Source organism: Centruroides sculpturatus, unplaced genomic scaffold, assembly GCF_000671375.1.
Source record: "Centruroides sculpturatus isolate CEXI.00-Female unplaced genomic scaffold, Cexi_2.0 scaffold640, whole genome shotgun sequence".
NCBI lineage: Eukaryota > Metazoa > Arthropoda > Arachnida > Scorpiones > Buthidae > Centruroides > Centruroides sculpturatus.
This window is the reverse complement of record NW_019384805.1, coordinates 441,747-459,889: the sequence shown is the minus strand read 5'-3', so window position 1 is coordinate 459,889 and position 18,143 is coordinate 441,747. Positions and strand designations below refer to the sequence as shown.

At 30.6% G+C, this 18,143-nt stretch overlaps 1 protein-coding gene across 1 annotated transcript in view; it reads right to left on the bottom strand.

Annotated features, from left to right (window-relative positions):
* Positions 1-6: 6 nt before the first annotated feature.
* Positions 7-18,143, bottom strand: part of LOC111629649 (kelch domain-containing protein 3-like) — a 41,490-nt gene continuing 23,353 nt past the window's right edge. The window contains exons 6-10 of the mRNA XM_023373533.1: positions 15,360-15,446; positions 8,895-9,003; positions 2,089-2,186; positions 1,922-2,000; positions 7-177 (exon numbers count right to left, since the gene is read on the bottom strand). Of these exons, the coding sequence (XP_023229301.1) occupies positions 132-177; positions 1,922-2,000; positions 2,089-2,186; positions 8,895-9,003; positions 15,360-15,446 (419 nt within the window). The 3' untranslated portion in view covers positions 7-131. The remainder of the gene's footprint in view (positions 178-1,921; positions 2,001-2,088; positions 2,187-8,894; positions 9,004-15,359; positions 15,447-18,143) is intronic.

Here is an 18,143-nt window from a genome sequence, read left to right as displayed (position 1 = left end):
AATTATTTTTTAATATAGTTTCCCACATGAATAAATTATTTATAATAATAGAGATTTCAATCTTTATATATAATATATTTATTATTGAAATAAAGGATATTTTCTTTCTTCAAGTTACTGAACATAATATATCAAATGCATTCATGTTGGTTTTTACAGTATTTAAAAATTTCTTTTCTGTAAAAAAAATGTATAAGATTAGTATACTTTTATAAATAAATTTTTTAGAACAATATGTGCTCTAATCTTTACTTTTAGTATTCTAAAGTACATTGATATTTTGTGCTACAGATTATTTTTCAAACAGCCAGATTGCTTCCTGCAAATTAGTAATTATTTAGCCTATTAAGGCTAAATAATTTTGCAGGAACTACTAAGTAATAAGTAAGAAATTACTAAGTAATTTTTACTAAGTAGTTTTGCATGAGTAGGCTGCCATCTCTGCAAGATGGCAACCTACCTCATGCAAAATTACAGTAGATTCTGAAAATTTTTGGTTGCCTTTTATAGTTATGGGAAAGTATTTTACACTATTCCAAATTTTCTGCAACATATTTTTGAAAATCTGTAAACTCATCAGACAGGTAGTCAAAGAATCTCTTACACTTACTGATGTGGTAATGATGAGTCATTGAGCAAAGAACAACTTTCAAAATTAATTATAAGTATTGTGCTAAATTGTCAAAATGTCAGTGTCAAAGCCAAAATAAACACTTTTTTTATACATACAATACACATATTGTGATATTTTTAAAATAAAATTAACATCTCTTGTCCATATTAGTTAGTATAATAGAATCTCCCATTTCCTTAGTAATTATTTAGCCTTAATAATCCAATAAAGGAGTCTTGCTGTTCATTTGATATTTAACAAATACAACCATACTGATAATTACTTAAGCATTTAAAAGCATCATATATATTATACTGATAAACATTTTAATATTCCAATAGCCAAGTTTACAAGCATCCTACAAGAATCCTTTTGTAACTGTATGAATGTTAAACAATCATTATTACTTTCTATAAAGGTTTTCTTTAGAAATATATTTCTATAATTAATATTTGGGTCACAATATTTAAATTTTAATTAATCACTCTTGAAATGTCTGGATCACAATGTCCTAAATCTAATATAGGAAATACAAAATTATTATTGCTTGCTTAAAACACCAAAATTAATTGGGAAATTATTACTAAAGAATTTCATAATTATAATAATTTCTTAAAATTTTCAAGCATAAATGTCATATAGATCATCTTTGAATAAATATATATACCAAGGGTGGCCAAACCTTATCAGAAATACACAAGAGCCCCATATATTCTATTGGAAAAGTATTATTATAGTTAACACTATTAATTAAAAGACTAACATAAAATATATAACTACATGCCTAACCTAGCTAAAAGAGACTTTGAGAAAACAGGTTTATTAGAAATTAACATGTATTTAGATATGCAAGAGAAAAATTAATTTTTCTTTTATACTTAATAGTAAGAGGTTAGTATCACAACTGCAAACCTACAAACTATTTAAAATTCAGTTCACATGAATATATCCTTGGCTTTCAGTTGCCTGTTTAAGTTACAAGTTAAACTTACACTTAGTCACAAAAATATTACGTATGTCTCATACTATGTAAGTAGTAAATTTATCTTAGATTTGTAAAAAGAAATTGTATATAAGTAAATAGTAACCATAGTGAGGATCTACAGGAGCCACTTGCAGCACCATGAATATATACCAAGAAGTTTTTTGCCGATAAAGTATAAGATTATCATTGAATTAATTAATATTGAACTCTATAAACTATCATTTTTAATTATAGTGATATATTATGTATTTTTATTATTATAAATTATATTGAATAATTTTTATTAAAATTCTACTGAATTTTGCATGTATGCATGCACATACCTCAGAAACTCTGGAAGTTTACTAATATCTATATTTTCATTAATAATTTTAATCATAGACAATGTTTTCAAAGGTAAAACTGAAAATAATATGAAAAACAAAAGTTTAAGTATATTGAATATTTTAATGAAAACAAACATTCATAAAGTAAGCAATGCAATACTCACACAAATTCAGCATAAAAATATCATCTTGATAGATCAAATATTTATCAATAAAATTATTTGTTTCAAGTGAAAATTTAGCAGAAGGTGATGTTTTAGGACTGAAATATTAAAATTGAAATATAAGGAATTAATGTTTTTAGCTTAAATATAATTTTTAAACACTATTTGAATTTAAAAATAAATATAGTAAAACCTAGTGAAAGTCAGAATTGCAAGAGAGTGCAAGCTTCTGTCTTTGACAGTGTGAAGCTATGTCCATTTTCTTCTTTCAAAACATGAATAAATTTTTTAAAGTTTCAATAATTATAACAAATATGTTTAGACTGAAATTTATTCAAAATAAATAAAAAAAACAGCACAGGAAATAAAATACTGTACATATACATTTTGCATATGTATTATTAATCAAAATATTACAAATGAAATCAAAATTATCAGTACTGTAAATGTTTTTGTGTCATTTTTTTTTTTTTATTCAAAACCTTAAGGCCTCACAATTAGGACTCAAAAGGTAAAAGTTTAATTTACTGAGTTGAGATGCACTCATTTGATTATATCAGGATGACACAATAGGGTTTTTGAAGAATTGACAAATTTGACCATGAAAGTGAGGATTTTGCTCTTCTTTATGTGTGAGAAAACACAAATGTTAGTTGGTTTCTTGTCTCACTTCCTCTTTCTTTTAAATAACAAGTTTTAATTTAATTGATTATATTGTCTATTTTGCAGCTGGATTGTTAATTTAGCTGCTTTACAAAGCATCTAGCCGTTTGATTAAATGGCACCATTTTATAATAAAGCTAACTAACATTCAGCCGGATTTTGTTACATTGTGTTTTACAAGGTGGCCCACCATGTTTAGCTGTATTGTAAAGTGGTGGAAATGTCAGCCTTTTTAATGAATAATTTACATTTCAGTAAAGTTAGGGACAAAAACATTAGGAAGTAAAAAACATAAATAATTTTGATTATGCAATATATTTATAAACTTTAAAATTATAAAGAGTACAGTTTTTGAATTATTTTCTGCTTTTAGAAAATAAGTTAATATAATTATTTATAGTAACTAATTAATTGTTCATTGGTCATTTAAAAATCTTGAACATAAACTTAAACTACCTAATAACAATATATGTTTTTAATTACAAGAATAATTTTTGTAAAATCGCATAATAGAAGAATAAGCCAAAATCCTCCTCAAAGAAATCTGATTAAACCCTCCAAGCAAACCTACCAAAGCTGAACAAACAGAACATAAGTAGATAGTTTGACATACTAAACAGTGCAAAATTTAATTATAAAAATGAGAAAACACTTGAAGAAATGTAATGATTTTAAATAGTTACAAAATAATAATAATAATAGATGTATTATTTGTTAGTGCAAGATAAACTAGACTGGCATTTAGATCTTCAAAGAACTTTCTTTTTAAAACCTGGACATCTATTTAGTTTTGCACTGATTTTTCACAGGTTTGCATGAGCATTTTTGAAATCCTTGACCATCAAATAATGAATTGTTAGTCAAGGCTTCTCATAAAAGTATTGATCTTTCAGATATATCATCAAGAGTAACCCATTTTGGCAGTCAAATTGGCAATGTTGCTTAGAACTCAAAGTGGTAGGAATCTGAAGTAAATATGACAAATGGCCATTTATCTAACACCTCATTGTAAAGCAGCTAATTGTTTGTCCAGCCATATTAGAAAATGTGAAATGTCATTTAATCCAGTGAGATTTGGTTTAGCCTCTGTAAATAGCTGAACGTTAGTTAGCTTTATTACAAAACAAACAAATCAAACCATTTAATCAAACAAATTAGCTGCTTTACAAAGCATCTAGCTAACAATCAAGCAGCAACATCTACATTATGAATTTCTGTGCAAACAAAAATCATCATCATACAATCACCATTACATAGTTCATTTAGAGAGAGACTGGAATCTGGTAGATCAGGTAGAATATGTGAAAGTCTGGACAGCTGAGATACATTCTCTTGTATGAAACAGTGCACATCTTTTTTATTTCTGATTGAGGATTGGGAATGAGTGAAGGACTAATGGGCACTCACAAAGACTAGGAAGGACAGTGATGTCAGAGATGATTCCTTGTATGGAGCATTGGATGTGATTCTTTCTTTTCAGGAAGCTCAGATATTTTAAAAATTTGAATGAAATAACGAGAAGGGACAAAGATCCTCCTTCCAGATACCTCCTTGTTGATGGACAGTTACTTTGCTTTTAGTGCTTGAAGATCCAATCAAAAAGTTTATGGAGGTTATCTGGGAGACTGACTCTTTCATGGAAAATTTTTACTTAAATTATTGTATCTTATAAAAAAAATAGCATTCTTGAATCATAGTTGTTGTTATTAATTAATTATAAAAATATAAACTTAAACTATAACTGTATCCTTTGATATGCCTATATATAATTTTTTTGCTTTTTAGCATTAATTCAAAGCTTTTAATTTTGCATGTTTGACATATTTATTGTCAGTGTGTTTGTTCATTATAACAAAGTTGTTTTGTAAATTTATTTACATTAATTATCACAGTAACAGAATAAATTCAATATTTGTTCTATCACATACAAATCATTGGTTACTATCACATTTTTGTTATCTGTAAACAAACATTCACGCATTATTCCTTTAAGTACTCAGATTATGTTCTGCTTCAGTTAGATAGTTATAGTTATAACAGTAATTTTTAAAATATAACATTTTAAATAATAAATTTTTATATTAAATTTTATACTAAAAACATTGTTCAAAAATGTGAAATGATGTGTTTAATGCTTTTTAAATAACCTCAAAATTAGAATTCTGAAAATGCATTACAATGAGTCCATTATTTACCTGTACAGTTTAAAGGGATGTGGGTAACAAAAATGTGCATTGTTGTATACAATGAGAGGAAGGGAGTCAAGGCATTGTCTATGTGAACCTTTTTTAATGGAATTATAAGAACAAATTTATATGTCAGTATGCCTACCTACTATTCATATAAATAAATTACTGTAAAAATATTTCTAACTGATTTTTTAAATACTCATTGGTTGGTGGAAAGGTTGTACATAGCATCTTGTATGGAATGTGATGTTTCTGTTGAAGTGATTATATATATTGATATTATATATCACTGTATATAAAATCAACTATCCTCCAATCAGCAACAGCAACATAGAAATTAAGATCCATTCAAAAAAAACATGTGATTCAAATTTAGAATGCCAACCTGAACATGTCTTTAACTGGATGAAAACATTCGCTTTCCAAAATGAGTGGTTCTTTTATTGGTTCAATGACATAGTGGAACTGTTATTATTAATATTAACTAGTAATTGGTTGTTTTTCTTTGACCACCAACCAAATGGGTGTGACTATTTCTTATTCATTTGTGCCAGTAAATATCGGTGGCGTATGAGTCAACCAAAATGGCTGCCACAAAGGGTATAACGTGCGTGGCAACATACGAGAGTTACATGTGTGTTGTCTTTTTAATGTATTTTCTCTCTGTAGTCAAAACGTTTTATTCGCATTTGTGTCCGACATTAATCCTAGTTGATTTCATAGTTGTTTAAGTCATGATGATTACGCCTTATGACATTTTAGAAGATGTGGGTGATCGGAAAAGAGGCCTTATAAGGAGAAGAAATGCTAAAGAAGGGATATTTTTCGTGTATCTTGGTTAATGATGTTGTGGATGGCAAATCCTGCGCAAAGAAATATTAGGGCCTTGAAGAGGGCATGGGTGATTATATGAAAATAGGCTAACTTTCATAGGTTTAAGGATAAGGCTAATATTATAATTAAAACTGATAACTTCATATCTATCCACCTCTTAGCAACTAATTCACTTCAGTTTCACCAACACCTAATTTTGCTGTGCTTAAAATTCTTTTATTTTTACAAACGTTTTTAACCTATCTAATATAGACCATCGTCAGGTTTAATATTATAAATGTTCCAAAATGGAACGTACCGTTTTTGAATATTTTACATATTTAAAATTCAAAAAAGTAATTTAACTTCAAAATAAATTGAAAGAAGTGTGTATATTAATTAAAATAAAATATAGAAAACAAAGCTAACTAGAAAGAAACATGATTTAAGGGTTTTTAAGTCCCATTATTTTTTCTGTTATATATTTTCATTTTATATACCCCAGCTTTCTCTTCCTTTTTTATGTTATCTTTATCGTTCCGTAGCAAGCTATAGATATTGGGTGCTCTTTTTCTTATAGACCATTCTCGAGTTTTTATAAAAGAGCACCCAAAACCATGTTTCTTTCTAGTTAGCTTTGTTTTCTATATTTTATTTGTTTATTTAATTTTTGAATTTTTCCGTCCGATGGCTGGATTATTGTAAAATAAATCAAAGACAAGTCTGTCCAAAAGGGATCACCATTTATGTTGCATTTCAAACTACACATACACATTAATGGCAACAGCCGCCAAAGGTAAAAAAAAGTCCTTTAAAAAAACGCAAACATCCAATTAAAAGTAAAAAGAATCGGTGACACACAGACGTCTTACTTCAATGGTGATCCCTCTTAGACAGACTTGTCTTTGATTCATTTTATTTACTTTTTATTTATTTATTTTATTTATTTAATATACACACTTCTTTCAATTTATTTTAAAGTTAAATTATTTTTTTGAATTTTAAATATGTAAAATATTCAAAAACAGTACGTTCCATTTTGGAACATTTATAATAATAAACCTGACGATGGTCTATATTAGATAGGTTGAAAACGTTTGTAAAAGTAAAAGAATTTTAAGTACAGCAAAATTAGGTGTTGGTGAAACTGAAGTGATAACTTCAGTTTTATTTCCCATTTTTTTCGATGTAATTTATTTTTTGAGAATGTGCGCATATGTAATGAGTTTGATGAATCTTTAGACTTGCATCTAAATTCACAGCAATACTTATTATTTACCATTGTAGCTTGAACACTTTCTAATTCTAACAGACCACAGACTTTACTGCATCAGACACCCTTAGCAGCCACCATTACGTAGTTCGCGTTAATACCGCTAGATGTCAGATCTATCGTTGGCACAAGCGAATTGACATAATTGAAATCATAAAGATGCATCAAAAAGGGCTTGCTATACATATTTAAGGAAATTGCAAAATATAGAAATGCATCAAATAATTGGGTCTTTTCCATTCAGTAAAAGCCTGTAACACTGACAAATCACCTGGAGTTTATGGGATGACAAGTTTCAAAGGAACTTAATATATATTAGTTCCATCAAAAGATCCTGAAACAAGACTGAGCACAAATATGATAAAGCATGGGAAGCAATCCATTGCCTTATATCTGCATATGCATATGACAACAACATACAAGCCAATTTAAATCAGGTGACCATTGTAATGCGTGCTACATATATCAACCAAATAAAGGAGTTAGAAGTTTTGAAACAGATCAGTAAGGACAATGCATTAACTTTAAAGATGAAAAATGCATGTCATATACATAGCAAATCCTTTTTGATGCATTTTTAAGATCTATATTATGTCAATAGGTAACAGTTACACCCAATTGGTTCATGGTCAAATTTAAATCTAAATCAAGCTGATGTTTTTGGGAGCATTCCATTTAGAAGTTTGAACCTGAAACAGATCTTAGAAAAAGTTAACATTTGTAAAGTGAAGTATACACTGTTCTGATGGACTTGTCATAGGTTTGAAGTTGTGTTATATATGATGTTTTATATTATTTCACTTGAGAATCTAATGATATCCAATTAAGATGGTTCAAAGTACTAATTCTGGAGCAACTAATATCAAAACCATACCTTTATACTTTTCCAGCTTGGGTTTATTTAAGATAAATAAACAAGTATTTTCAGTTTATTCATAAACCTGCTTCAGGTTTATGAATAAGCTAAGTTGAAAAAGTATGAAAAATATGGTTGAAAACATTTGTTCTAAATAAACACTTTGGATTAAAAAAGTATTTTGTATTGATATTTTGTCAAATTTTAGTTCACTTTCAGGTTTTTTTTACTAGAGGTAACTATTTACATACTGTATATTTAAATCTTTTACAATTCTAGCTTGGTCAAGCCTTGTTTTGTTAACTTCCTTTCCCCTTTCTCTTGATTATTATTTCCAGCCTTTGTCTATCTGGCCTTCCCCTTCTTGGTTGACCTTACGTGCTCTTACAAACAGTCTGAGAAGCATCTGAATGCTCAGAAAAACTAGGGGACAAAGATTTATAAAAGGACAGAGGTTGATGAGAGAGGGATCTTTTTTGGGTGGATCAAGTCCTAGGAGAGAGAAGTGACATGTGTATGGAGAGAACCCTACAGAATTACCCTCCTCACTGAATAGAGAAGAACACAGGTGCTATTTTGCCAACTGTTTTCTTCCTAAAGTCTTCTATCTAAAATTTTCTAATTTCTTCTAAAAAAAAAAAACTCTTGTCTTCACTTAGGGCCTTATTACTTGTAAAACTAGTTAAATTAGAAATAAGTCTAGATTTGTTTGATGTATGTGTGGGACATTTCTGTTGAATTGTAACTTTCATTCCATTTTTTTTTGTGTACATATTAATATTTTTGTTGCCAGAATAATTTTCTTAGCAAAGTATTAAATTTCCTAAAATTTTTGTTTACCCCAAGTGATTCCTTGGAGCCTTTTCCCCCTCAGTTACACAATTCATATTTTAAGCACATGCATGCCAGATTTTGATCTTTTAACAAAATTTCATGATTATGAAATATTTAGAGAAATATTGGATCTCAAAAACTAAATATTTTTGAAACATCCTATGTTGAAACTCAATACCTTGCTCCTCCAAATATTACCACTTGATCATCTATAATACAACAAGATTGCCGTCGTCTTGGAGAAGGTCCTTTTCCTATTGTTCTTACTAATTCCCATGTGTTATCAGCTGTTAAAATAATTAAAATTAATTCTATATTATAACTGTTACATTATAAAAAATCAATATTTAATAAAAAGCATGAAAACTAAAATTTAGCATAATCTTTCTTAAACATTGCACATTTTTATACAAAGCATCCTCCTTCAGAAAAACTTACAAAATTATTAAGATAATGTAACATAAATTTACATATAATAACATATTTCTTTAAGATAAATCTTATTTTAAGAAATTTTGATATACAGTGGGTGATCGGTTAACCCTTTCAAACAGAAAAAAAACACGACTAATAAAAACGCAAGACCATGTATGTATGTATTTTTATTATCATCAATATATATAAATAAAGGTAGTAAGAAAGTATATATTTTTTTATTTTGGGGGGTCTCCAGAACCACTTAATCAAATTCCCATAGAAACCTATGGTAAATCGATAATCAGTTAACGAACAATTCGGATAGCGAACAAAGTCTTGGAACGGATTATGTTCGTTAACCGATCACCCACTGTATTGTAATATATGAAATACAAGTTCTACCAAAATGAAATACCATCTAAAAAACTAAAAACTTAAATTCTCTGAATTATTTTTCATATTTTAACCTTAGAAATTTTCAGAGTTTAGAGTTGATATTTTTTATGTACCTCAACACAAAATTGTTTTAACCCTCAGACTATGAGAGGAATTTGTATAGCAAAACCAGTCAAACAACTTTCCCTTCAGCCAATTTCATCTCAAACTGGATTAAACAATTTTGGCCAGTAACACGTGTTTAACTCTTCTTTCAATCAATAATCACATTCTTCTTTGGCATTCTGGCATTCTTCATTATACTTAAATACAATTACAATAAAAAAAAAATCTATAAATGTAATTTTAGCTGAAAGAAACTCTTCAAACTGCTTCACACAATACATCAATTGACAGTTTAATAGTTTTTAAGGAAATAAATGATAAAACTTTCATCCTAAAACAATAAAATTGATCAAGCAATAACATACTAAGATTTGTTGATAAAAATTCAACCATTAGAATTATATGCCTCTTGAAAAAAAGGAAAAAAAAACAAGTTTGATTAGAAAAAATGAACTTACATGAAATTTTATGTATATATATAATGCCCAAAGCCCAAAATTGGCCAAAGTGGAAGTGTCCACTAAATCAGAAAATTGTCATCCCATAAACTCCAGGTGATTTGTCAGTGTTACAGGCTTTTACTGAATGGAAAAGACCCAATTATTTGATGCATTTCTATATTTTGCAATTTCCTTAAATATGTATAGCAAGCCCTTTTTGATGCATCTTTATGATTTCAATTATGTCAATTCGCTTGTGCCAATCAATATCACTTTAAATTAGCCAGCCTATGTCCAACCTTTTCTTGATTTTTGTGATTTGGCCAGCCAGTTTTTGGCTGATCGCCCCATGCCATTTTACAGTCAGAAGAAAAAAGTCATGAGCAGATTTTAGTGGATCTGAATAATTTCATACTTTATATTGATAATTTATAATTAATACTGTGTTAAGCTTATAAATCATAGCAAATTATCAATCTCTATTATCATTTGTTACAAGATGAACTTTTATGACATTTTGAATTACATATCAGTTTGTTATTTCTATATTTGCAGTAATTTGTTGTGCACTTAGTAGTGCAATTGCATTGAGTGTAGCCTTGGCTGCCTGTCATTGATTGAGAAGATGCAATGGTTTGTAGTAACTTTTCCTCTATGCCCATGGATTCCAGTGTGAGCAGTTTCTCGTGCAGAATGGAAAACTCACTTCTGAAATACAGTTGTTTGAGAACATGTTCTGTTCCTAGCTGGTAAAAGTAGCTCCAACTTTTGCCACTAGGAATTTTGCATCTGAATTTTTAAGCATCTTTACATCTTCAGCTTGCAAACTAACATGAGCTGCTGACCTCTTCTTCTTGATTTCTTGTTTATTATGACATAGCCTGCACAGTAATCATCTCTCTGTACCCTTTGTCTGCTTCTTTACTTATTCCATAAATTGCATAGAATCTTTGCCACAGGATGCACAAGAATGGGCTGAACTACACTCTTTTTCACACACTACATAGAATCTTTTTACATTGTTGTCAGACAACCAGTCTGGACTTTCCAGTGGTTCCACTGCCATGGCAGCAGCTTCATTTCCAGAGACAGTCCCTGTATTTATAGCATCCTCCATTTTGTAACTAAGTTATCGACAACCTCTCTGGGCAGATTTGTACTCAGAACCAATTTTGTTTTGCAGCCAAACATGGCCTCATATGGTGACTGCTGAATGCCTTGGTGAAAAGAATGGTTTTTTTTTTCATGAATTGAATAAATCAGAGACCCTCAACACAATGTACTGATTCATTTGTCTGCATCCATGTTATCACCATATTCTGAACATCCTGGTTGGCACATTCAACAGAACCTTGGCTTTGGTTTTCTATGTATAGTACTGATTTCAGTTCAGGCCATATGTTCTTTAGTTCATTTATAAGTTGGTATGCGATTTCTCTCCTATTATCTGATTGAAGCACACTTGGAGCACCTATAGTGGTGAAGATATCAAGTAGCTGGTAAGCAGCTTCTGCTCTTTTGCTTTTCAGAGGTTGAATAATATAAACTTTGAACTCAATTATCAAAATAATTTAACCAACTTGTATTTGCTGTACATGTTACTTTGCATATCTATAATATCTAGCTGGCATCTTGAGTTAAATTCTTTAAATGTCAAAGGTTTAGAAATTAGACCTTTCTTAGGATTTGACAATTTGGCCAGACATAGCTTGCATAAGCGGAGATACAATGTAATGACTTCTTTGGTGACAGTTTCATACTTAGTTTTTAGCCCCTTTTCCATCCGTATGTGACCTCAATGTCCAATTTTCATGCAGTATATCATGCAGTATGTCAAATAATTCTTCTATATGCACATAGTACAAAATAATGCCATTGTCTCCTGTTACTGGCACAATAAGTTTTTCTTTGTTGTCAACTTCAATAACATCATATTTTCTTAGTCAACAATAGTCAGCACTTTCTTTTTTCTGCTTTGCTTTAGCCTTTTAACATCCTCTATAAAAGTGCATTATTTGTTTCTGATGATGATCCTGCTATTATTTGCTTTTTCTTGCAGCAACTTATTCAAAGTATCTGAGAACCTGATTTTCATATCAAATGTTGGTTCTGCATTTATGTATACTCCAACTTCACCCAGCATATTTGTCCTGTCAGAAGTAGCCATGAGACAGTCTATGAAATAACAATTATGAATACATAAAATTGAAATACCATCCCAGTAAATTGTGTTCTGTTGCTAATTTAGCACATTCCTTAAAAGGAAAATGTGTCATAGCAAACAATCTTTTATTAACCTCAGCATAATTACTGTATGTTCTTTCCAGTAATATGTCATCCAGGGGCGTTCCGTGACATTTGATGATAGGGAAGCTGTGTTTCTGTAAGAAGCCGACATCCAGGGGCAATCAGTCAATTGCACGTCAGTGATGGTCTAGCATCCATTCATATCGTTTATTCGATAAGCCAGTAAAAACCGTAGACTTCTCTAAATGCATTTTTAATATCACAATTACATTCCGAATCGCTAGCCACGATATAAGGGCTACAATTAAAAATAAAATAATAAAAACTTATTCGGTGAAATAAAATATATGGTGGATGTACTGGTACATACAAAATATTCTTCAATTATATGAATATACTTTTTAAAGAAAATTATAATTTGCAAAGAAACGTACACAAAAATATAAAATATTCTTTACTTTTTAAATCTTAAAACAATGCGCTTAGTCAAATAGCTCCCTACAAGTGGCTAATGGATGGAATCGAAGACGGTTGCAGTGCGTGCATACACGCGGACTGCCAAATTCCCAAGGTGCCGAGACCAGTCAATGTCAAATACCTCTTTTGTCGCATCATTAGTATATCTCAAAGGACGCGACAGGGCTATTGTAGATTTTAAACGTTTCTTACCATACCCGTAAAAATCTAAATATGTTAAACTTAATAGTCATTTGTTTTCTAACTAATTCGTTTTAGGACCATGTGTTGTCCACAGAAATTTCCAAAATTTACAACTTTTTGGTCACTCTCGTCAAACTGGAAAAATTTCTGTCTTTATTACATCTAATACAGTATTTCGAAGAAATCAGTCCCCACTGTACTCGGCTATAGATTGGTTCGGTTAAGCTTTTGTTTAAGTAATATTCCGGCTCTTTCATCAGGGTTTTGTTTATGTCCCCAATTCCCTAATCGCTTAATTATTTAACTACTTCTTAAGTAGAAATAAGTCGAAACCAGTTACTTTGTACTCGAATATTTGTAGTCTCGGGAAAAAAGTGGAAAGACAAATTTTTATGACAAACGGATACATAAATCGTAAATTTAAGGAAAATAAATTCTAGAGCTTTTTCTGTACCTCGTGCATCTCTCTCATTCATTAAATTTAGTGGTAAATGACGCTGTCGAAGTAACGGTTAATTTTTTAACATTATACAAGAATTATACATGTTTTTTCTACATCCCCTTAAAGACGGGATATACGAAATCGTAATATCACTGGTTTAACATCAAAATCCGTGAGTAATATAAAATCGGAGAGCGGAATAAAAATATTAAATATTTTAATGGATTTTTTTAAACTCCTGCAACTAAACAGAACTATCATAAAAACATACCAGTAAATTCTTATCGGTTGGGTTAAGTTATAAATCTACTCGTTATTCACGTAATCGGCCAAATATCTAGAGGGCAGCTAACAGCCCAGAACCGGTCCCGGATAGACTTGGAAGCGTTATCGACCCAAGGTCGTAGGCTTCCACCGGCTAAACCGGGTAAGGTTGGTGCTCTGTAAAGTGCATGTGCGGATCTGGCTTTTTGAAATCTGACAATGCCACTCTGCCACTAATATTCGAATATACAATAGCAATCTTATTATTTTTTTTTTTATGTGTAGTAAATTTGTAATAAGATACATAATGTGGTAATAATAAAATATTGTGCGATTATTTTCATATAATTAAAATTAATATGTATTTATTTTTTATAAAATACGAGGGAAGCGGCACTTCCACCGCTTCTAATGATGGCACGCCACTGGTGTCATCACACATACCTCACAACACGTTATATGTGCCCTATGACTTAACCTTTGAATTGAAAGCATTCATAATACTATAGAAATATGAGGAATACAATACTCACAATGAAACTGCTATGTCATAATAATAACAAGTCACGGAGGCAGGACCTTTTCCAAAAAGCAGCAGACTATGGAATATTATCGTAACAGAGTGGCACCTTCCTTCCTAGGATGTGTAAATCACCATCACACCAGAAGTGAAAGATGTGCTGCCTACCACAGTCTTGCATCATCACATAGAATTTTGGCCAGAGATTTCCCACTACCTGGCTGGCCAAAGTCACATATACACTGATCATTTCAAGTACATTTAGGCCTCAGCCACACTTTGCAAAATGGCCAAACTTCGTGCTTTGGCCATAACATATATATATATATATATATACATTCAAAGCAAGAGTTTGAATTTTACAAAATTGCAGTGTTGTGGAATGCTCTGATTGGAACTCATAGACATTAATTAATTACAATGTAACCACATTACTAAACCTTGTTGAAACAAATTATTACATAAAACAAACAATAATAAAATAAAATAAAACAAATAGATCACACAAGTCATAGTCCTATGAACCATTCAGGTTTTGCTCCTAAGAGATTGCATACCATGATTTCCAGACACAAAAACAGAAAATAACTGAAAATCATATATGAATGTCTGTATGAAATCAAAATGATTCTATTAGGGTTGCTGCCACAGCCCCATGACAGCACATATTAAACAGCCACAAGCCATCACTAGTAAAGAATGATCATATTATAAATGTACTACTGCATATCCTGTATGATTTTGCTTGTTCATACATTCTACTGAATGATTCGTTCAGGACTGAACACTTACTTCAAATGCCTCACAACTGCACAGTCATATTTGGACAACATATGGTATAAAATATACCTTGGTGACTGCTTCATCATGAAATAAAGAATTGTTCTATTTGTGTTTTATGCTCATCTTTTCATTTTATACAGAGATGATAAGTGTTCAGTTCCAAGTGAATCACTCTGTATTTGGACCTAAACTTAAGATTGTTTGTAGCAATTTTAAATTTAATACTAACTATGCTGCTTTGTATTAAAATTCATAATAGACTAGAGATATGCTTTCATCTAAAAATAAAAAATTTGAAATTATCGGAAAATAATACTTTAATAACAGTTTTTAAAAATAATTTGTGTTTTTAAGAATAAAGTAACTTACTTGGTTTATATAAATATAAATCATTGAAAAATTGATTAGCAATACTGTTATATCCACCAAATATATACATATTTTTTCTGTACACAACTGAAAAATATGAAAATTAATTTTCAAAAATGAGAATACAACATACAGTAGAACCCCCATTATCCGGATTTTCGATTATCCGGATTGTTCAAAATAAACAAAAATTTTACGAATTTGCTGATTTGCACTTGGCGAATTACGACACTGTTTATGTATGTGATGGAATGCATAACTTTTTTTGTTTCAACAACGTCTCACCCATCACAGTGGTCGTAAACTCTTAAATATATTTTACGTAGTAATAAAAATATAACTTGACATACGTATTTATAAATAATTTATATTCAAATTACATCATTTCTATGACCAAGGGCGGCGTAAGGCATGGACGACGTGGGCCACCGCCTATGCCTCGCGGTCCGAAGGGCCTCGCGCCTCGAAGGTTTATGCATTACTTAAAAGCCGCGAACGCGACGAAAAAATTTTACTCGTCATAAAACGATAAATAGTTTGTCAAATTTTTATTCATAAAAATGCAGTTTCAACTGCTTTTTATTTTATAAAATCCGTCTTCTTGCGCCACCAGAGGGCCTTTTAAACAATAGGTAGTCTGTTAGCGTTGGTCAGTAGTAGTCCAAATGCAATACGAACGTTTGTTTCTTGAAAATTTGATCACGATTCAAATACAGTATTTACTTTTAATATTACCGATATGTCATTGAAAAGAAAATGTGTTGTATTATAATTAAAAGACAAATTAAAGTATTTGTTTCGATTATCCGGATTTTTCCTTATCCGGACTACCTTCATCCCCAATTAGTCCGGATAATCGAGGTTCTACTGTACTTTTATTTTAATTAAATGATTCTGATACTAATAATAATAAATAAATTCTGATCACTAACTTAAACATTTAAGGATTTTTCCAAACAGTTAAAAATCCAAACAAAAGCATCTGAAATGTAAAAAAGTTGCACCAAATAAAAAATTATTACAATTTAGATGAGTCAAATTTCTTTTCTTAGGACTTTTTCTTTGGTAAAGAAGAGCTTGGCATTTCAAAGTGGTACCCACAACATTTTTACCTGTATTATTGTTTTATACATTTGCTTTAAAGTGCCAAAGAGAAACTCCTAAGAACAAAAATTTGACTGTCATCTAAATTGTCATAATTTTTTACATTTCAGATAATTCTTTTTTTGATATCAATTGTATTTTAGTTAATGATTGTATTATTACAGCAAGACCTAAAATGATGATGTACAGTTTGGTTGGCATTCGATGATTGCCTGTGAAGTTCAATAGAGTTTCCGTTAGCTGACTGAGCAAACACCCAACAAAAACAAACGTGTATAGTAGATATTAGAAAATTGAATTTATTTATGCATGATATAATTATATACAGGTTCAAACAGTGGATGCCAACTCTATGAAGGATTATCCAGCAGTCACCCAAAACCCAATCATTAGCAGGGCAATTACAAAAATATGAAAACAACACACTGAATCATGATAATAATGATCCATACAAAAATAAAGAATACTCTTACAAAAAGAATTTCTTATCACTAACTCTTAATACTAAACTTACACTAAGAAAGGAAGATTGAAGACAGGTGTGAGAAGTAGCAAAAATAGCAGATAGGACAAAACAGAAGGATGTATGTACAAATGGATTGTACGATCATCCTTATATTGTTGTGAGGGGCCACTTGGGAACTTCTTACACACAATATACACTTTCATCTTCTTATCCTCGGTCTAAGGGGTTTCTTCTTGTATCCAAATTGTTGGATGTTCTAGTTGAATGCCAACTCCAATACATTAACTTTGACCCAAGAATTTCAAGGTTCCTGTTCAAAGTTTTGATTTCAATCATCTACTTGGGCACTGGATACTGTAATGTCTCTTTCCTTTCATTGTCCTCTCTCTTTGAGGTCTCTCCTCTTCGAGTCCTCTCTCTCACCAGCTCAAAAGTGACCTTCCTTCACCTTGGATGCCCTCAGGTAACCTCATATTCATTATGTTGGTGATTCTAGGAAGTGGCCCTTGCCTCCAAGAAAGAAGAATTAAGGAGATTAGAAAGTTCTCAAAGGTGGAAAGAACAAAGAACAGGAATAAATGTAAGAAGAACAAAAAGACAAAAGCAGACAACCACAGGCCACCAACTGAACACTTCCAATATGCCATTAGTAAAATTGTTATAAAAGTTTTAATTCACATAAATTTAAGCTTTTGTTATTCTGGATAACATTTTGAATAAAAATCATTCATTTCAATGCAATTTTATCCTTATAAGCACAGGGCCGGATTAACCCACTTTGGGGCCCTAGACATTTTCTTCTTACAGGCCCCCCTTTCTCACACTAGAAATAGAGCACACAAAAAATATAAAACAATAAATACAAATCTTAAATTTTTATTAATAAAAATATTTTAATACACAACAATAAATTTTAGTTTTTCTAGAAAAGTTTGAACAGTTTGTTTATAAATTTAAAATATTGAAATTTGTTTTATTAAATGTCTAACAAAAGTTGTTGTAAAATAACAATATTACCTTAAAAAACATAATTGTCAACAAGACTATGTCTTGTTTATAAAATCGTACTGCATGCTGTGTTACCAGCTTAGAGGTATGACGGAGTACATGTCAGAAGTTGCAATTTGGCACAGAGTATTAAGTGCCCAAATCATGCGCGCATAAAAAAACCTGACTTGTAGGTACTCGGGACCGAGAACCGAGTGAAAGTAAAA